Source organism: Eulemur rufifrons, chromosome 23 (assembly GCF_041146395.1).
Source record: "Eulemur rufifrons isolate Redbay chromosome 23, OSU_ERuf_1, whole genome shotgun sequence".
Taxonomy (NCBI): Eukaryota; Metazoa; Chordata; class Mammalia; order Primates; family Lemuridae; genus Eulemur; species Eulemur rufifrons.
In genome coordinates, this window is record NC_091005.1 from 24016262 (window position 1) to 24038762 (window position 22501).

The following is a 22501-nucleotide window of genomic DNA, read 5'->3' on the forward strand; positions in this document are numbered from 1 at the left end:
CTATATTCCTCATGCCTGGGATTCCCTCTGCCTGGAATGATCTTCTCTGGGCTCTGTGACTTGATTGGGTTCTCTCCATCCTTCATGAACCACCCGCTTAAATATCACCTCCCCAGACGTGCCTTCACTGTTACTTTCTATTTTGATATTTAACTCGTTTAATTTTCTCTTGGTACTTATTGAAATAGGTAATTAGTTTGTTTACTTATTATAGTCTATCTTTCCCAAGTGCTCAATAGAACACTGCTAAAGAGAAAACAAAAAAAAAAAAAAAATAAAACCAAAAAGGAAACTTAAGTCAGTGTTAAACTATGACTTCAAATAAATGATATCTAAAGGCCCATTTCAATGTGTTATCTTCCTTTTAAAGTGACACTTGTACATTTGCAAATACAGTGTGGGCTGGCTAGCAAAGGTACTATATACAATTCAATACACAATGTCTATAATTTTAGACATGTCAGGGAAGACTGGTCAAACGTCTCTCACTGTGGCTTTGTAAGTTGTCACTAATATTCAACAGGGTTACTGGCTAAGAAAATGAATTCTCATGAACTGTAATAGGAGCTACTTTGAGTAATGTGAAGTAAAGTGATTTCTGAGTATTTAAAAAGGGTGAGAACATTTGCTGGAATAAAAATTGGCTGTGGGAAATGTAAATGTAAACTTCCTTTTTCCCTTAGTAAAGTGACACTGTTGAGGGAGAAAAGTCAGTGGGGCCATCCTCTCCCACGCTGGTCAGGGGAACACAGTGACGCCCAGGCAGTCAGTCAATGGTTGGAAGCTCTGAGTCAATCACTTTGCAATGCCTCACTCAGTTTTTCTCAAAAATGACATGAACATTTGTGTCTCTGGGAGGTGTCTGGAGATTTTTAGACAAATGATAAGAGAGTGGAAGTCATTATAGTTACTGTGGACTTTTCCTTTTTCTTCTTTTTAAAACTATTCTGGTATAAATAAGTGGGTCCTCTGAGGAAAGGCAGGTCTAACATGAAAGCAGAATTTGCCTTTTAATTTTTTTTTTTTTTTTTTGAGACAGAGTCTTGCTCTGTCACCCAGGCTAGCGGCTAGAGGCTAGAGTGCAGTGGTGTCATCATAGCTCATTGCAATCTCAAACACCTGGGCTCAAGTGATCCTCCTGATTCAGCCTCCTGAGTAGCTGAGACTACAGGTGCATACCACCACATCTGGCTAATTTTTTCCGTTTTTTGTAGAGGCAGTGTCTCCCTAAGTTCAAGACCCAGGCTGGTCTTGAACTCCTGGCCTCAAACAATGCTCCCCCCCATTGGCCTCCCAAAGTGCTGGGATTAGCTGTGACTGGCCCTTCCTATTTTTTTTATAAACACTTTTGAGGAAACAAGATTGTTCTCTCCCAGTGTGTCACAATATGTTCTAACATTCCACAAACAAAAAGAACACAGAGGCAGACAAACAAGACTGAATACACTACTGAGTCTCAGCCCAGGACTTGTCCATGGGAACACAACTCAGTCCTGGTCAGTCAGGACCCAGCTTGGTGATCGTAAGGACGCAGATGCCATGGCCAGTGCTGGTTATTCACTAGTGATCCGGGATAACCCGAGGGGATTGGTGGTTTTAAAGGGATCTTTGAAAGAAGCTGAAGTATACAAAGTAAATAAGTAAAACTTGAGTGATTATCACCCTTGGAAAAGTAGAACCTCATGCCTAACAGGTTTTTACCATCCCTTCTTCGGAAGTAAAAACAGGATCCAAAGAAATGATGTATTTCAGGAGGTGATGAAAAAAACTATTATCAGATACCAAGAGCTAAGAATTCCAGTCTCTCGTCTCGAAATAAAAGATAAAATGCTAGTTTGGAAGCTCTTTTGAAAACGTCTTTAGCATTCACTTTATGGCCTCTTGGAAAGGAAAGAACTTGAGTCTCACTGGGTGGCAGGGTAGGCGCTGTTACTGAGTCAGCGAGAGGCTGTATCATCCGTGAGTCATAAAGGAAAGAGAAGAGGATAACAGAGATACAAAGGGTCTACCCAGGCCGAGGGAAGAGAGCCAGCAAAGAGGCATTGGAGAAACCCAGCTAAGGGGTTAACTAGCAGCACTTAGATATTAGAACTCCTCAAACTCCTGGGACAGAAGCACTAACTTATTAAGATCAGGTTTTTCTTTTTCTTCTGAAAAGGATATATTTTCTCTACTGAACCAGAATTGCAAATTATCCTATTCAAATTAGAATAAAATGCATTAAATATGAAATCATGAATTATTAAACAGGGATAGCAAGATACTAGTTAGGCTGAAAGGCTGATGAGCTATTACAAATAATAATATTACTATCACTACTACTTACAATGATTGCAATGAACACTCATTGTGCACTATGTGTTGGGTACTTTTTGATCTGTGTTACTTTGTTATCTCATTTAGTACTCACAACAACCCTATATGATATTATTATTTCCATTTTGCAGATGAATAAAACGAGGCTCAGGGAGGTTAAGTAACTTGTCTGAGGTTGGACAGCTAGTAAGCGATGGAACGAGAATTTATATCTAGGCCTTGTGACTCCCGAGTGCACCTTCCGTTCAACCTGCTACGCTCTTTACAGTTACACGTGAATGGCAATATGGTACTTTATATATACTGTACAGTCTTTTGGTTTTCAAAATCCTATTGGATTCTTACAGTTACTCTGTAAGGTAGGCAGGGCCACTATATTTCTAGAAGGAAAGAGACTCAGAGAGGTCATGCACTCATTCAAGGACAGAGTGAGTAAGAGAACCCAGGTTTTGATTCCTCATCTTGTGCTTTTTTGACCACACAATGCTACAGAGATCTACTTTGTATAAACCAGTACATAACTTGGAACGCTTAAATGTACCTTCTGTTAGGCATCTCTTGTTTTTGTAGTATAGCTTTTAAGATGTCTCTCTTTGCTTGGTTGTTTTCTTTATCCACGTAGATCACTATACCAAAAGAAAAAAAATTCCACAAAAGGAAGTCACTCAGGAATATGCTACATTAGTACCATTCTGTATTTTATAAATACCTGTTTTTAAAGACGCAAGTCATGCCACCTCACTTGTATGCCTGGGAAAAGAAAACAGCTCCAGAAACCAGAATCAAATCTGAATAGTCATGTGATCTAATGTCATGTCACTGGCAGGTTTATGTGCACACTGTCAGAAAAGATACAAGCAACATCTAAGAGTGCCACATCACTGTCACTGTCTGTTAATGGCGCTGGCAGTCATGACAGTAAAAGCCAACGGTCTTTATTGCTTTGTATTTGAGGGATTTACTGCATTCTCTTTCACCCAAGAAGCAAGTGATAATGATAATGTATGGCAGAGTGCTTGTCCTTCCTGACAGCCTCTGTAATTTAATCCTTCTCTCCTGCCACAACATGCAATAAAAGAGGCATCTAGTATATTGAGTTGAGGAAATCCACAGGCTGAGGTCTGCTGGTGCATGGGTGAAGGGTATGGGAGAGAAACATGCAGGAAGGGGGAGAAGGGCTTTTTAGGGTGTGACATTTGTCTTTTGTTTTAAAGTTACACGTTGGCATACAGGAATGTGGCCAGATTTCACTTAGCTGAAATATGAGATTAGATAACTGATCTAAAGTCTCACCAGGAACAAGACGGTAAACCCTTGACAGTGTAAGTAGGTACCCGCACTTTGGGAAAATGGCATCTTAGAGTGCAAATTTTCCAGTTTTCATCCTGATTATTTTTTTTCTCAGCTTGGCAGACTTTCAGCCATGCCTTAGATTCTGAAGATGTTTCTTTTTCAGATGCCATTTTGGACATAAAGGCTCCCCTGTGACCAGATCGCAATTTAAAGATTATCCCTGATCAAAAGTGCACAAAAGGTAAAAGAAATCATGATAATTCTAAAGCCAGTTCTCCTTAGGCTCTGCCAAGAATAAATATATTTCATATTCAAAATGTTTCCCTGGATAATTTTAGTTCAATCCCAAATTATGATGCTATCAACTCATTTAGTTGTTCGGCTCAGTTGAGCGAATATTAAATGAGAACCAAAGATGTGCATGGCACTGAGTTAGGCACACAGAGTGGGAGACATAAAGGTGTCAGAATAGGGGTGGGTTAGTGGGTTATGAGAAGTAGGAATCACTGAAGACACAATAACCAACTCTGGATGATCAAGGTCAAGCAGCGACACCTAGCTTATTGCTCTTTGCATGATATCATATTAGTAATTGTGACTAGTTATATAGGTTACTGAGATTTACAGAAATCAATAAAGATAAAGGGTTCAGAGTATTTTGTTTTATCTATTAATGCCAAAACATCATGCTAATAGATGAGTTCCACTAATGTTGGGAGACAATGCTTTATTTTTTAGAGGTTGCCAGTACACAAAGGCAAATGGGGACTTTTTTTTTAATGGGATTTTTTTTTTTTTTTTTTTTTTTTTTTTGGTTTTTGCTGTTAATCGCCAATTCAGGATGTGGTATACCATATTTTTTTTTTTTTTTTTTTTTTTTACCTCAGAGTTCTAAAGCTTTTATGCCATACTGGTTTACATTGTTTGAAGATAAGGGTAATCTCGGTGGCTAAAAAACAAAAGGAAAGACAATTTCAAAGGCCACTGTCCAAATAAAGTGTCATTCAATTAAACCTAGACCAGTTTTGATGAATTTCAATGGCTTAAAAATTTTTTTATTGTGGTAAAAGACACATAACATAAAATTTATCATTTTAGCCATTTTTAAGTGTACAGTTCAGTGGCATTATGTACATTCACATTGTGGTTCAACCATCACCGCTATCCATTTCCAGAACTTCTTCATCCTCCCAAACTGAGACGCTATACCCACTGAACAGTGACTCTCCCTTCCTTCCTTCTCCCAGCTCCTGGTAACCGCCATTCTATGTTCTGTTTCTATGAATCTGACTACTTTACATACCTCATATAAGTGGAATCATACAGTATTTTGTGTCTAGCTTATTTCACTTAGCATTGATGTTTTCAAGGTTCATCCATGTTGTAGTATGTATCAAATTTCATTCCTTTTTAAGGCTGAATAATATTCTATTGTGTGTATATGCCACATTTTATTTATCTACTTATCCTGTGATGAACATATGGGCTGTTTCCACCTTTTGGCTATTATGGATAATGCTACTATGAACATGGGTATACAAATATTGGAGTCCTCAATTTCAGTTCTTTTTGGTATATACCTGTAAGTGGAATTCTTGGATCATATGATAATTCTATGTTTAACTTTTCTTAGAAAATATCATTACCATTGAAATTGGTAAGAAAAATGGTATATCTGGGGATTCCTATTCCTTGTGCTTCTCCTTCATCCAGTTGCTCAGAACACTGTATTTCTGATTCTCTTAACATAGATAAAAATAACGATAGCCACTATTTATTGAGTGATGTTTATGTACAAGGTACTACACTCAATACTTTTACTGCAATCATGTGGGTTCAGAACCATGCTGACCTTCATTTTACAGACAAGGAAACAGACCCAGAGAAGGTTAGTAATTTGCACAAGGCCACCTAGGTAGAAAGCAGCAGAGCCAGAATCTGAATCCAGCAATGTCTTCCTCCAGAGCCTGCCCTCTTAACTTCTATGCTATTTAACTCTTCCCATATGAAGCCAAAACTTTCCCTGTTATTTTAGCTGTAGTCATTTTGTTAGCACAAGGCTAGAGTGTGAGAGAGAGAGTTCCATAACAGTATCAAGGGAAGCCACCTCATTTTCTTTTCACTTGTTTAGAGAGGAATATTGCTTAGAAATACCTCATCTAGGTGCATTCAATACAATCTCTTGGTGGAAAAATTTTTTAAATTTTTTTCTGAGAAAACTCTAGGTCATTACCAATAAGCTTAGCTCTCCAAAGGTGTATCAAATTAGAACTACGGCTCTCCTGCTTGCACACACAGGGACTAGATTGGACATCTTAATCTAGCCTAGCGGTTTTCAGTCTTTAATGTGTATCAGAATCCCTTGGAGGGTTTATTACAATATAGATTACTAAGCTCTATTTCCAGAATTTCTGGTTCAGCAGGTCTGGGGTAGGGCTGAAGATTGCAACTTCCCACTTGCTGCAGGTGGTCAGGTACCACACATTGAGAACCACACATTGAGAACCACTGTTTAGCCCAATACTCTTTTGCTCAATTTTTAAAATGGATCAGGAACTAGTGAACACTTTTGTGTTAAACACTGTGGGAAATAGGAACACTTTGGCCCCCTCCGATTAGGTCATGATCCTATGATCCTATGAACAGCATGATTCATTTGGTGTTCTGAAATTCTAGATAGTTAAAAAATTTACAATTTTAGAAATTCAAATACCTCCTTAAAAAGCTACTCTGGCAATTATTAAAGTATCAGAACTCTCCAAAAGTTAAGCTATTTACCGTTAATTCCCCTTAGAAATCATATTTGTTTAGGACTTGATAGATTTTGACACAAAGTTCCTGAAAGCATATATTTCAAAAAGGATACAAACCAGTAGTCTAAATACTTAAGTTGGTCTTCAGGTTGTCTACCATTAAAAACATATCCCTCACTTCTGCAGGTTGCAGAAATCCTTATATTCTCTATCAGTGTCATATGGCAGAAGTAAGAAATGCAGATGGCTTAATTATAGAGGGTTGATAACCTTGAATTTCAGATAACTTTTATATTAAAGTGTTATCATCCCCATAATCCTTATCTTTGCCAAATTTCTCCTCCTATTAGTAACAAAATCTGATGTTCTACATCCTCTTTATCTTCTGAATTAAACTTTAATTGTTCCAAAAGATAGACTGTTCAATCCCCAGAGACTAGGGGCCCAGATCTGTATGTTTCATAAAAACTTTGGATGATTTCATTAATCTTTTTTCTTCCCACTGTCAATTCCCTAGAAGGCTTTATTTGGCCCAGACAACATTCTTCAGATCCATCATTAATCTTGTTTTTTTCTCCAAACTATTTTCTTGCTTTCTCAGCATTCTCCAAGCAAAATTCTCAGGGCCAATACAAATGTTTTGTTCTTGCTATCAATGTCTTCAATGTTAGTTTTTTCAGTGTTAGTAGCCTTAAGAAGATATATTTCTTGGTGTAGGTGAACTAACACCTCTTAATAAAGACTGAATTCAATTACGAATAATCCAGGGGATCATTAGTCTGTACCTCTCATTTTATGTACCTAATTTAGGCCTCAGAATACAAATCCCTTTTGTATAGATTCCAGTCACAACGCAGGGTAAAATCATTGCTGGGTTCAGCTAACCTCTCTACCAGTATGGTGTTCAAACAGGAGATAGCATGTACTAATTGTCCTCTAAATTTTCCATTTGAATTAAAAAGTCAGTTTGGAAATAAAATTACTTTCATTAACACTTAATGAGATTTGGAAGATGTAAGGCTACATTATATTGACCTTCTATATCAAGTAACAAGTGAATGGCAAATCATTATAATAATTAGATAAGATAGTTACTTATTAACCAAAGATTCAAGGAGATCCCCCTGCAATGGAAATACAAATATAATAATTTAAAAATAAACATTTTCATTATGTCACACTATATGAAAAATAAAATAAAACCTTCAATGAGGTTAATATTAATTATTTCTCAAATTTGCTGATGACCTAGGACTTCATTTTTGAGATATAATAGATATAAAACTACATTATTAACAGTTTGCTTCTAATCTCCTTAAAATTCTTTTCAATTAACCTTAAAAATTCTACATAGTCAAATCTCATTAGGAAGGTAGAGAAGCTTAAGAGAGGTACAGTAGACACTTTTACTAAATTCATTTCTAATAGATTATTGGTTTGCTTGCTGCTATCAAATGTTTACATAAGCAACTCTTAAAATACCAATTAGACAGTAAGGTACTTTGCAGTGAAGTGAAAAAACAGACAAAAATCCACAACCAACCAACCAACCAACCAACCAAAACCCCCAAACAGACCTAGAAGTAACCATGTGAGAATGCATAAAATTCAGGACACTTGAGCATGTATCACAGATTTGATCCAAAGAAGGATTTGCATTGCTCTTTAAGCAAATGGAAACATCTGTTTCCCTACATAGCCAAGTTTCTCAATGCACAATCAATTTCTAAAAAACAATTTTGTTGCCAGTCCAGCCAAATATTCCACTGCTGACTTTTACAAAGAATAATACAAAAGCCAAAGTTGTCTGTCTCTTTTCTTGGAGGATCTTCATTAAAATTGGTTGACTGAACAGTTCTTTCATTACTAATTATACTTTGATATGGTTTACTTTCCTAGTACTTTGCAATTTAGCCTCTCTAGGAAGCCTGAGAAAATATTTTTGGAAATGTTTCTTTTCTATCAAATGAATGAAATGAAGGTGGAATCAGATTCTTGCCCTGATCAAACTACTTATTTCTATGTGATTTCCCAACCAATCTGTTATAATAAAATTTGAGCTAGAAAGGATCTTAGAAAACACTTTATTTTTTAGATAAGGAATCATGAAATTTAAACATCTTGCTTGAGTTTATATATTAGCACAAATTGTGGATACAGGGAGGACTAGCCACAAGACCAGATCTCTGGATATTCAAGCTTACTGTCTTGAGCAATGAACGTATTTCTAAAAATGCCAGATGCCAAAAAAAAAAAAAAAAAAGGTAACCATGAGCATTTGCAATCCTGCTGATACAAGAGCATGATTATCCATGTTGATTAAAATGCAATTTCTAAGATTGGTGGTAGAAAATAGTGTGTTCAACTAGCATGAGATGGCCTGTTCTGCTAAAGATAATATGACATTCCATCTTTATGGTTTGTTTTAATATAGGGCTCTCGAAGAACTTACTAAGCAGTTTTAAATTAGGGTCATGGTGGCTTGATACAATTTTTTATTCTTCTCTAATTAGATAATGATGATCACACAGTATTCTTAAAAATTCCTTAAAGTTGATTAAGAATTTACAGGGTGCCTATTGGGTCTGTGCTGCTCCATACTTACATGTCTGTGGGCTGATAGATCAAGCCCTAACAGAGAAAACCTGCCTGCTGCTATAAATGGACGTGTGGGCTATATGATGAAATGGCATCATAAGAATTTATGCTTCACTCAGTTAGAATCCTGAACATCTAGGCACTGGGAGAGATATATGCATATATTGTAAAAACTTCCATGTGAGGACATTGATCAGAAAGAGAAAAATTAAGCCATTGAATGGTTTGAATCACATGATTAAAACACTAGTACTTTGTTTTCATTTGAAATATCATATATTTCAATTAAATTCAATTGCCGACCGAGGTGGCATTTTTCTGTTGATATTATTATATAGCAGGAACATTTAGAAACATTGTTTTCCCATTTTTTTCCTCTTTAGTATTACTTCAGCTTTATTTTCTTAATCTTTATGCTACATGTTTGACTTTTATTAATCTATTCTGACAAGACTTACGTGAGGTTATGTGAACATTAGAGAATTAAACTTTCTCCTTGTTCCTTCAGCTTCCTTCAAAGATAAAAAAGGACAAACATAAGAGTCTATATTAGAAAGGAATCATACATACCATTGCTATAGTTATAGTAGACCCATTGCCCACTCTTGGGTTTGGGAAGTGACACAGGTGTCTCTTCAGCAGGAAGACTATAGAATCGGCACTCAATGAATAGCCGTTGGATAGTGTCATCCATGGTTGCTGGAGAATCATTGAGGCTTAGAGCTATGATCTCAATCCGAATTTTTTCTGATGTCTGTTTAAAGAACAAAACCAAAAACAATAAAGAAATGAAACAAACAAAAAGATCCTTTATTCTTTTCCATTATCAATTTTGAATAAAACACGAAGGCCGATGGGTTTCTTTTCTTGAACACAAAGTACACTACTGTGTTACACATGATAGATTATTCATGACAGAGAGAGAGAGAATGAGATTCTAATGCCCCAGGGTGTGAAGTTAACAGTGTCATGGCAATAGTCTCCCGATTTACATTTGAGGCTATAAATACCCCACTAGTAGTCTATCAGGAGTGAAGATTATGAGATCTTCATCTCCGATTGCTTTCAGAATGACAAGTATCAGTTGGCCCTGTTTCAAACTATGTAATGAAGTACATGTTTACCACTGCTTTTATTTAATCTACAGTACCTGAGAAAGTTTCAGTTATTCAGAGATCAAAGCCTGTTGAACACTTTATAGGTATTATGGTAATATATGTAGCTGTATGAATCTATAATAACTAGAGCAGAAACTACAGTTCATTCTCTCATATATTCTGCCCTAACATATTTCATTCAATAAGTAATACATTTTCAAACAAAAGAAACAAATGTTACATCTAATTTAACAAGTATATTTTCTCATAATTTATTTTTTATTTCAGTTTTACAGAATTAACAACTAAAATGATATTTGTTTGCTTAAATTTCACTTTAATCATTGCTTAGATTTTGGTGCAATAGATGCTGGTGTGGATGCGGAGAGAGAGGAACACTGATACACTGTTGGTGGGACTGCAAACTAGCGCAACCTCTGTGGAAAATAGTATGGAAATTCCTCAAAAGGAACTAGAAGTAGATCTACCATCTGATCCAGCAATCCCACTACTGGGTATTTACTAAAAGGAAAAAAGGTCATTTTATCAAAAAGACACTTGCACAAAAATGTCTATTGCAGCACAATTGACAATTGCAAAGATGTGGAATCAACCAAAGTGCCCATCAACTCATGAGTGGATTAGCAAAATGTAGTATATGTACACCATGGAGTACTACTCAGCCATAAAGAATGAATTAATATCTTTTGCAATAATCTGGATGGAACTGGAGACCATTCTCCTAAATTAAGTATTGCAAGAATGGAAACACAAACACCACATATATTCACTATTAAATTGGATCAGCACTCATGTGCACAGATGGAAGTAAAAACTCAATGGAAATCCTGCAGGTGGGAGCGGGGAGGAGGGGTTGGGTGAAATCATACCTAATGGGTACAATGTACACTATCTGGGTGATGGGAACCCTTATAACTTTGACTCAAGCAGTACAAAAATAATCCATGTAACCGAAATACTTGTACCACTGTAATATTCTGAAATTAAGAAAAATATATACAAGATGAAAAAAAAAAAAAGATATTACCATGGGAGTACAAATGTTTCCTTGAGTAATGACTTCAGATAATTAACAGACTGGGATTTAAAAATTAGATCCACCAAAAAAATTCCTCAGTTAAATTTGTTTTTTACAATTCAAGATTTGTTCTTTATTATCAAAATCCTTCTTTACTAAATTCAGAGACATCCTACTGTAAATTATATAACTTCAAATAATAATTAGAGAAACCTGAAAATGAGACCTGTTTATATGACATGCTTTTATGAATTCATTGTTTAATGTAAATCAGCGTGCAAATTCACCATAGTGATTACTTAGATATTTCAAAGTATATAATTAATCAAATTGAAAAGCATAAGTGTCCTATTGTAAAACTATTTCCATAAAGAACAATTTCCATTGCTGTCAAACCCCCTCAATATTTGATGAAGTAATTTTACCCCCTTCTTTCAAAAGACATTTTCTTTTATTATGTATTCTAAGACACTTTAACTAAAAACCCAAATCTGAATATTTCAATAAGGTTATTTTATTATTCAGTAGATTCATGGAAATTTTACTAGGATGACAGAGAAAATTCCACACCATTCTGTCTCCACTAATACAGGTACAAGGCTGCAGCTGGCAATATTACTAGGATTAGCATAGTATGATGAAATATTTAAAGGAAAATTTTTTCTAAAACCTAATAAATCAAATGACTGCCAAATGTCATTAAAGTGATGGTCTTTGACTTGAATATGCTTTTCATATTCAAATTTGAAAAGAAAGAGATGAAAGCCTGGAAAGGTTACTCGGTTTCAACTAATAACCTCAAGCCCTCTCCGTTCACGTGCATAAAAAATGAAGTTGGCTCTATTGTCTAATCTTACTTCAGAAAACCCCTTCACTGCTCGCCGAAGACTACATGGTGAAGAAAATATTTTAAATATTATTTTTTCCTTAAAATGTATTGTGGTTATAAAAATACTGTACACACATACATAATTCTGATCCAACTGTAGCATAATATATAATTAAGTCTATTACATAACTTGGAATTTGACAAACTTAGATTGTTATAACAATAACATTTTATAAAACATTCATGTTTTTGCACAAAAGAATGAAAGAAAAATAGCTATAAAAAGGAAAAAGAGATATTCATGCTTATTTCTACTTTGTGAAGACAGGAGTTTAAAATTGTTTATCACAGAACCTAATAAAGAGACAAATGAACATTTAAATAGCAGGGGAATAAAATTTATAAGTGGTTATTTTATTAATAATATATTAGCTATAGAATCCCCATATGAAAACTTGCATTACTGTAAGAACCAACTTAAGCTGTCAAATAAGACTACATGGAACTCTTTAAAGTTTAAAATATAATTCTAGATAAAAGTAGATACTTGGATTACAGCCAAAAAACCGAAAACAAAATAACAAAAGCAAAAAGATCCAAAACAACAACAAAAAGGAAAACCTACTGTAATATCCAAAGATATAAAAGAACTTTAAAATTCTTTTTATGATGTTTATCTTCTTTCTGGTCCAGTTTTTTCTTTTTTGGGTATTCTCCTACTATTGCCATTATGTCTATCATGTGTTCTTTTTTAATTCTCTGACCAATATGATTGGCAGAAGTTATCAGTTATAATTTTTTCATTCATTTGATGCTACATGAATCAACTTAAATCCAAAAAGGGATTAGTTCTCAATAGTATATATTTAGGGAAGCAAGCTCTGAATAAGGAATTTTCCAAACATCATAAATTTTGACTAATGGTGCTAGACAATTCATTTTTCAACATTGGAACAATTCTGGTTGTGTTCAAGTCCCTGTGAATCAAAAGTTCAACTAGATTATGTATGAAGATTAAGAATCAAACCAAACTCCAACCCAGCAAGGCAGAAATTAACTCATTATCTCTCCTTTCTATCTCCCCCAATCCCAATCATCCTCTGAAATTTCCTACCTTAGCTGATGACATCACCATCCACCTAGTCACTACAACCAGGAGACCTGGATCCTTGCTTGTCATTTCCATTCTTTTCATACCCACTATATCCTACAGGTCACCCATGGCTGTTTATTTTACTTCCTAAATATCTCAGTGATTTACTGAGTTGTTGAAAGCATGTATTTCCAGACATTGGTTCAACTAAAACAAAATACTGTTTTTCTCATTTTTATCTCTAGAGAAACTTCTTTAGGTTCTCATGAAGGTAACTAATATAGTAACTTCCTAGTTATTAGAAAGCAGAAATTTGACAGAATAAGGAGGCAGAAAATAGAAAGAATTAGCATAAAAGATAATTTGTTGGTAGACTGGAAGCAGACTGATGGGTGGTATGAGACTATAAGCTCAGTGATGGTAGGGAATATTATATTGTTCATTGTATCACTGGTGTGGTATGCTGTACACCCTCAAGAGGGGTGTGGATCTACTCTCATGACTGTGAGAGAGGTAAGGCACTAAAGAGGCTATTAGAGATAAATCTTTCACTGTAGAGATTAGTGCCTCATAGTTTGTCTGCAATGCCAACAACTCTCCTTAGTGTAGCAGAATTCTCTCCTAAAAACCAATCTGCTTGAAAATCTACTATCCTACACTCTAGCCATTCCCTCAAACCTGTGGCATTCTCAGTTTCTGCATCTGTTGTTTATTCTGTTTGAAATCTTCTTTTCTAACAAATAAAATTCCACTGATCTGAGGCCCTGAACCACACAGGCTCTCCTTTATGAGAGCATTACTGATCTCCAAGAGTGAGTTGGTTGTTTCCTCCTTTGGGTCACATTGTACTACATGGATGTGTTTACATATTTGCTTCTGTCTATAGACTGTGAGCTCCTGGAGGGCAGGACCATAACTTACTCATCTTCTGCTATTAATATTTAACATTCTCCCCAGCATTGGGCATGTAATAGGCTCTCCATAAATATTTAGTGAAATAGAGGAGGCTGACTGTATTTTATATATTGCCAGAATTATGCAACACTACAGTTATTAGTTCTTTTTCTCTTAAAAAATATTTATTGTGTGCTACTATGTTTCAGGAAGTGGGTTATTAGCTGTTGAAAAATATACATGACTTTTGCTGTTCTAGATTTTAATTGAATAAACTATCTCAAATACAGGCAGTATTGTTGAATCTAGGCAGTAGGGTACTATTATTTCAACTTTTCTCTATGTTTGAAATGTTTCATAATGAAAAAGTGGAAAAAAATTCAAGTTCAATCAGGAGAATGGGAAAAGGTATAAGTAACATACTGAATCAAATGACAATGATTGAAACAAAGCCTTTCAGATAGATGCATAATAATATCTATTCAGAATTACTACAGCAACATGACAGGCTGTACCTCTGCAGTGTATTTAGTATCCTTCAGATACAGGAAGTTACCTAGACAGTATTGGCTTTAGGCTTTTCCTGTTTTATTTCCTCTCTGTATGTATGAACTTTTGTTACCAGGTAATGTTTCTTCTCAGTACTTTTTTTCTTGTTCATCAATTGCCCTATTAGCTTCCCTAGATAGCACGATGTCAACATCAGCATGTAAAAAGAGCATTTATAAATTTTGATTGTGGTGAACAGAAGTAATAGAAGTCATTCACATAAGCACTCCATGCAATTTATTTTTAGTTGTCTATATAGATGGACACTATATGTTATGTGACTGAATGATCTAGAAATGTGATGACAGCTTGTATTACTCTCAGAGAAAAATAAATTATAGCTCTCATGATTTTGGCTCCATTCCACCATTGCTTCCTGACTGATGCTAATCTCACATTTTAGGTCATATTTTTCCATAGTGTTTACTAAGGCTTATTATTGGCACGCTTAAAATTTTCATGTTTTACTTCACAGGATCATTCTGAATTCTTCCTCTGGTTTTAGCCCTCACAGCAGTCACAATGGAGTTGGATTGTTAGGCTTCTGAAAACTAATTCAACCTGACAACCCTTAAAAACAGTACTGCATAACTGAGAATGGCCTATGATAAAGGTTTTGCAACTTGTTTCAGTCAGTTACATTTAAATCTAACTGTGGTGAGATTACAGGTGAGTTTAACTTCATTCTAAATTTCTATAGTAAATAGGCAGGCATTTCTTTAATTTTTTTATTATAAAACATTTCAAATATGAGAAAAATACAGAAAATAATCTGGCATATTCAATACTCACCATCTTAAACAGATGTTACCATTTTGCTGTATCTGATTCAAACCTTTTTGTCATTGTCATTGAAGAAATAAAATATTTCAGACATAGGTAAAGCTACCAACTGCCAAATTCTTTCACCTCCTTCCTCATTCCCCAGAGGTAACCACTATCTTGAAGTTGGTTGTATCATTTCCAAATATGCTTTTATATTTTCTACTACCTATGTATATATCCATAAATAACATATAGTATTGTTTTATGTTTTTAGATTTTATATTAGTGGTATCATTCTCTATTAATCATTCTGTAATTTCTGTTTCTTCACTTATTTACAATGCTATGTTTTTGAGATTTATTCTTATTTATAATTTAGATCTAATTCATTCATATTAACTGTTGTATAGAATTCTATTTATATTGGATTTATAATCTGTAGTCTATTTATTCATCTACCTGCTGATAAACAGTTAAGTTGTTTATGTTTTTGCTATTATAAACAATGTTGCATTGAATATTCTTTATGTTTTCTTGTACACATGCTTCCCTGGGAGAACTGCTGGGAAACATGTATGAGAAATTCAACTTTAAGGGATTATTAAATTAATCTCCAAACGGTTATACCAATCGACATGGGTATTATTTTTATCATAAAAACAATTTATATGTGTTTGTGTACAATACAATATGTGTATATGTGTATAAATAAATACAAATAAAGCCTACTATAGGAGCCACAGTATGTAGAAATTGGTACCTTGTCACAAAATAAGAGAGACAAAATGGAAGTAGAAGGCGATGATTTATGTCTATGTCCCCAAAGGTTCAAATTTTATTAGGGTGAGCTCTAAGACAAGCTCAAAACAGTTGATTTGAACAATCAAACTCACTACTGGTATTGATAGAGCTATATGTAAGCAGGGTAGGGATGTATATTGCTTAATGGTGATTCTTACAACCTTCTTTCATCAGGCTTGGCATGGGCAGAGTCCTCTTCTTTTTTTTTTTTTTTGAGACAGAGTCTCACTCTGTTGCCAAGGCTAGAGTGCCATGGCGTCAGTCTAGCTCACAGCAACCTAAAACTCCTGGGCTCAAGCAATCCTTGTGTCTCAGCCTCCCGAGTAGCTGGGATTAGAGGCATGAGCCACCATGCCTGGCTGATTTTTTCTATATATTTTTAGTTGTTCAACTAATTTCTTTCTATTTTTAGTAGAGACGGGGTCTCGCTCTTGCTCAGGCTGGTTTCGAACTCCTGACCTTGAGAGATCCACCCACCTCGGCCTCCCAGAGTGCTAGGATTACAGGCGTGAGCCAACATGCCTGACCTAGAGTCCTCTTAAAGACTCAAAAAAAATACCCTTGACCTTGTGCTAGGCTCCAAAGCTTCCTTTTATTAGGAATCATATCCACTCTTCATGTGAGTTTTGATTGAAAAGTTTTTGGTTTTTTAAAATAACAACTCTTTGGGAGAAATAAGAATACACAGAAAGGCAATGTCTCCAGAAACTCAAGGTAATAAGGTAATGGGGGTAATAAGTTTTTAACAAACAATACAAAACAATCCAGTTTTCATCAGTGGCAGTAATCTATCTTTTTTAACATGCTCTGTTAAAATGCACTATCTTAAATAATATAAATGTTGCAAACTTCAGTGATAGGCAGCAAAATTGTGCTAGTGTTAAGAGAACTTATTTTTAGAACATTGTCATGGTGTCCCTTAAACACCATGTCAATTATTGTGTCTATAATGGTCAGCAAATTAGGGAAGCTTGTTCTAAAGCAGTGGTTTGGAATATTTTTTCCTGTCCTACTACACCTGAGGGATATGACACAATTCCATCATTAACTGTGGTTTACTATGGCAGTAATGTGAAGGAAGGAGAGAATTTTAAAAATCACTCTCAATTTCAGGTGATTTTGATATGCTATTCCACTTTCACCATCATTGAGAACAGATGTTGTAGTACAGTGGTTCTCAATTTTGGCTGCACATTAAAATTACTGGGGGAGCTATAAATAAAATTCTGACTCAAATTTATCTGTGTTGAGCTCAGGCTCTCGCATTAAAAATGCTCCCTAGGTGATTCTATTGTGCAGCTAAGGCTGAGAAGTACTTCTTTTCCCTAAAATGATGGTTCTCACACTTTAGCATACCCCAGAATCTTCTGATAAAACGGACCGGTGAGCTCCGCCCTTAGAGCTTCTGATTGATTAGGTCTGGGGTGGGGCCCAAGAATTTGAATCTCTCACAAATTCCCAGGTGATGCTGATGCTGACATTTGGGGATCACATTTTGCAAAACACTGCTCTAACCCAAAACAGATTCATCTACATCTACTGCCCCTTCTAACATCTTTATGGAAAAGCTTCACAATATTCATACTAAACTGTTCTTTAGTCATTTAACATTTTAGTAGAGAATTAGCTAACAAATTACTTCCTTATTAGGGGCAATCTATGCTTATCATTAAAAATAATCCAATAATATAAATTATAAAATGTAAAATATAAAAGCTCCTTATTTTATCCCATCACCTAATTAGGCGTTGGCATTCTTTTTTTTTTTTTTTTTTCAGTAAAAGGCCAGATAGCAAATATTTTTGGCATTGCAGGCTGTATAGTCTCTGTTGCAAGTACTCAACTTTGTCCTTGTAGAGTAAAAGCAGCATAGACAATATTTAAATAAATGGGTGTAGCTGTGTTCCAATAAAACTTTATTTAAAAAAATAGGTGGACGGTTGGATTTGGCACATGAGCCATTGTTTACTGACTCCTTCCCTAGAGATATTCACTGCTAACACTGTTAGGCATATATCCTTCCAGACATTTTCTTTGCTTACTACATAAACCTAAATGTTATGTCTGTATGCTCATATAAAAAAAATATATGTATATATGAATATAACTTTTTTGTTCTTTTTAAATGGAATCATCAGTGAGGCATAATTTCTTATCCATTAGTTTAGCAAAGAGTGTGATGAGAGGAAACAGAAATTTTCAAGCATTGTTATGTATAAAACTGTTCATTTATTTTAACCAGATATGTTTGCTTTAGCAAAAAATGATAGAAACCTAAGGGTCCATCAAAAGGGGCTTATTTAAATAAATAAGGTGTAGTCATATAATGGAATATTATGCATGTTAAAAGAAATAGAGTGTACTGCTATGGGAAAATGTTCATGTTGTTATTAGTAGGAGAAAGTAAGTTGCAAAGCATAAAAAATAGTTTTAAAAGCAATTACTCTAAGGAGAGTGATTCAACATTTCTGGTTTTACATAAAATATATTTCAAAACCTACATTCTATCTAGTTTAAGCTTCCACATGTAAAACATTGGGAGGGACTTATTTTACCCACTGATAGGATATCATAGTTGATTCTGAAGTGATTTAGTAATTTTTCATACATGAATTCTAAAATTAATGAATTGCTTTTTGCATTCTGCCTTTTAAAGTTTTAAAACCTATTTTGCCCAACATCATTATTGCAATCACCTGGGAATGCCAGCTCATTGTTCAGAGAACCTGGTTTCCAGGTGAAATTGCAATGTAGAACAATTGAATATGGCAGCTTTTACAAAACTGCTATTAGCAGGAACAGAGAAAGACAATGATGTAAATATGCACTGCACAGAGGAGTTCATTGCTCCTTCAGCCTGTAATTTCCCATTCTCACCTGTGGGCACATTTTAAGATATCTATGAGTTGATGGCAATACATTTTGTTGTGAAAAATGAAACCTGCGTTATTTAAATGATAAAATTAGAAATTATGTGAAAGGAGGATTGTTAATTCTTTTTTTATAAATGCCATGACAGATGCAAATTTTCAGTTTTGATGTCTATTTGAGGACCTGAAACAAGTCTTTTAATCAATGTATTATACATCAAATTTATACTGTTAACTTCTGATTATTCAAATTAATAAAATATTCATAGAGAAATGTCCAAAGTTTTACATTTCTCAGACTTCTGCCCCCCCAACCCTCGCCATTAATTATCATGCCTAGAAGCTTTTTAGCAAAAGCAGCAGTCATCAGGCTGACGGAATCTGACAGGCCAGCAAGGCCCAATTACACTTGCGCTCTGTGGCACTTTGATGTCCGGGAAACGAAGAGAGATAGGGGCAAATTGAGTAGCACATTATGTTAATGACTTGATTTAATCCAGCCACTAAACTTTATGTAGCCTGTTAAAAAAGATGCTAACACTAATTACGCCACTTTGGAAAGGAAAGGAGGGGACAAGCATTTCATACTGACAAAGTGAAGCTCATAAATGTTGTAAATGAAATGAAACAAAATGAAGTAATCTATGATTAATTATACATCACAGACATGAAGAAAAGAGAAAGAACCAAGTAATATGTAGAAGTCCTGGGAAATCTGTTAGATTCCTTTTAAGGATCAACATTTCTAAGAATTAACTATGAGCTGTCAGAATCTATAATATGAAAAAAAGAAACTGAATGATCTTAAATTGCTTACACAGTGCATTAGATAATTCAGATTCACAGTGTAACTGTCATAAATGATGTCTGTCTAGGACACTACTCCTAGGCTTAATTTTGTGACATAAGATAGGGACAAGTTTTAAAAGGCTTTATAAAGTGGGGATAACTATATAGTAGGATCATCTATTTACTTTTTATATTTTTGGTTTATTTTTAGTACCTGGAATATACAACTCATCTATTTACATTTTAACTATTTTGTGGCTCAAATCTATTTTTTCACAGTTTTGAAAGCTAGATCTTTTAAAATGTAACACAAGAGTTCAAACTCCATAAGAACAGGATCCTTAATTCCCTTATTCACTGTTATATTCCCAGACCCTAGGGTAAGGCTTGGAACACAGCAAATGCTCACTAAATATCTGTTTATTGAATGAGTGATCTTCTTTTCCCCATTTCTTAAAAATCCTCAGAGGCCTCAATGCTCTGGACCACGCCTACCTTTTCAGCCTGTTCCCCTGAGGCTCCGCACATGCACCGTAATGGGGTTGGCACATCCTAGAACCACTCAGAATTCTAGAACAAGTCATGCTCCATGTTCTCGTAAATTCTCAGGCTTTTCCTTCCTTTGGCCTATAATGATACTTTCCCCTTTTCCACTAACTCCTAATCATCTTAAACACGTGCTCAAGCTGTACTGACTCTAGGAAGTCATCACTGACGAAGGCCCCTCATGCTGACGTAGGCACGCTTTCTGAATGCTCCCATAGCGCCCTGTGCATTCTACTCTCCCAGTGCTAACCACCAGCCGTTATAATTGTTTCTCCCACTGACCTGTTTGATATTCTTGGAGATACGACCTGGAATAACACAATCATCGCTGTCAGAAGCTGATCTGTCCTCTTCATCTGTTAAAAAAATAAAAGGATAGCATTTGCACACGTTAAACCAGTTATATTTATACCTTGTGACATAGAGAGAAACAGGCACACAACATAAGATAACCTTAAGAAAACAATGATAATTATGTCTAGACCATTTTTTTTAGCAACAAATATGTTTACATACATACTGCATTTTAGAAAGAAAAAAAATGACTGAAAATTCCAAGGTTAGTTTTGGTAGAAGTAAAGGAGATACAAATGAAAAATATAGCCTATTATAGTATCAAATTAAAGAAAAAAAATTTTAAAGAGAGAATCATAGGGTAATAAGTGTTTTCTAACAGCCTAATCAATAATATTGTGTAAAAGTCAATGCTATTCTTATTACTCAAACATTTTAGAATGTTTATAGTCTTATTTAGGTAAAATTAACACACAATAAACTGTAGACATTTAACCTGCAAAATATGGTATATTTTTAAAATTAATTAATGAATTATTTTATAGACAGAGGCCTGCTATGAAGCCCAGGCAGGAATGCAGTGGCTATTCACAGGCATGATCATAGTGCACTGCAACCTCGAAGCAATCCTACTGCCTTAGACTCCCCATTAGCTGGAACTATAGGCATGTACCAACATGCCTGGCTAAAATTTGATATTTTGACATAAGTATAATTCTGTGAAACCATTACCACATTTAAGATAGTGAGCATATCCATCACCCTAAAACGTTTCCTCAGGTACCTTTGTCATTTCTTCCCTTCTACTCCTCCCTGTTCCCATTCATACTGACCCCAAACCACTTACTTGCTTTTTGTCACTTTAGCTTAGTTTGTTTTTACTAGATTTTTTTATATAAGTGACACCATATAGTAAGTTGTCTTTTTTGGTCTGGGTGCTTAGTTTTAATTTTTAAAAAGTCAAGACCTCTACACTTTGAGGGAAACGGGACTGGCAAAGAAGAAAACAAAGGGAAAAACAAGACCTCCACACTAATCCAGGTGATAATACTGAACTCAAAGTGATGACAAAACTGTTTAAACCATGAACGGGGGACATGGTTAGCAGTAGCACTTGTATTCTATTTTGGAGCTCTAAAATAAAATAACAAGAGATACAACAATTCCACCTAATAATAGCTAAGCTGACTGAGCTACATCCCATCATTTCTGTCAAGCAATAGCTATAGAGGGTTTCGCCAAGGGAGGGGCAAGATGGTGGATGAGAAAAACTGCCAGCCAGAGTGTCTCTGTAAGAAAGACAGATTTTAGAAGAAAGTGAAAAAATAAATAAATAAATAAATAAACAGGCAGACAAACATAGATTGGATGAGGGTCGGAAGGAAGGGTGCCTGAAACTATAGGAGACTCCACGGGAAGAAGCAGTGGAGGAGAACTGGAAGGAGAAAGGCCCCTGAGAAGCTTGGAGACCAGCAACAAGGGTAAGTGGAGCAGTTAAATTTCCCCTCCTTTGCATCTCGGACTGCTGGTGGGCTCCTGAGTAGTTGGAGAGACCTGCTAACACCAGCTCAGAGACAGCTGCCGCCAATGAGCGGTAAGCCTCTTGCAGATGGGGCACCAGGCTCACATCTCTCTCAGGGCACCTCCCGCCCCACAGACCTGAGCCGACCAGCAGGCCTCATATTGCTTCATTCTCTCCTTCCCCTTCCCCTTCCCTATAGCTGATGGCCAAAAGAGACAATTTAGCTACCACCCAGAGGCATCTGCAGGAAATGGGACCTTTCCTTTTGGGGCCCTACAGTGGACTGAGGGGTACTCAGTCTGTGAGCTCCCTACCTGCCAGCCCCCTCCCAGGTGCTGCTTGCCTGGTGACTCCAGCAGAGGTGGGCAAATCCCGAGGCAGAGACATTGATCCAGCTTGAGCACCCTGTGGGTGACTTGAGACCAGCACTGTTCTCCCTGGCAGGGTCAGGGA

At 35.6% G+C, this 22501-nt stretch overlaps 1 protein-coding gene across 3 annotated transcripts in view; it reads right to left on the bottom strand.

Annotated features, from left to right (window-relative positions):
- Positions 1-22501, bottom strand: part of RPGRIP1L (RPGRIP1 like) — a 95005-nt gene that overhangs the window by 9010 nt on the left and 63494 nt on the right. For all 3 annotated transcript variants that reach the window (XM_069456291.1, XM_069456292.1, XM_069456290.1), the window contains 3 exons: positions 20515-20588; positions 9531-9714; positions 2858-2942 (listed from right to left, as the gene is read on the bottom strand). In XM_069456291.1, coding sequence (XP_069312392.1) covers positions 2858-2942; positions 9531-9714; positions 20515-20588 — 343 coding nt within the window. The remainder of the gene's footprint in view (positions 1-2857; positions 2943-9530; positions 9715-20514; positions 20589-22501) is intronic.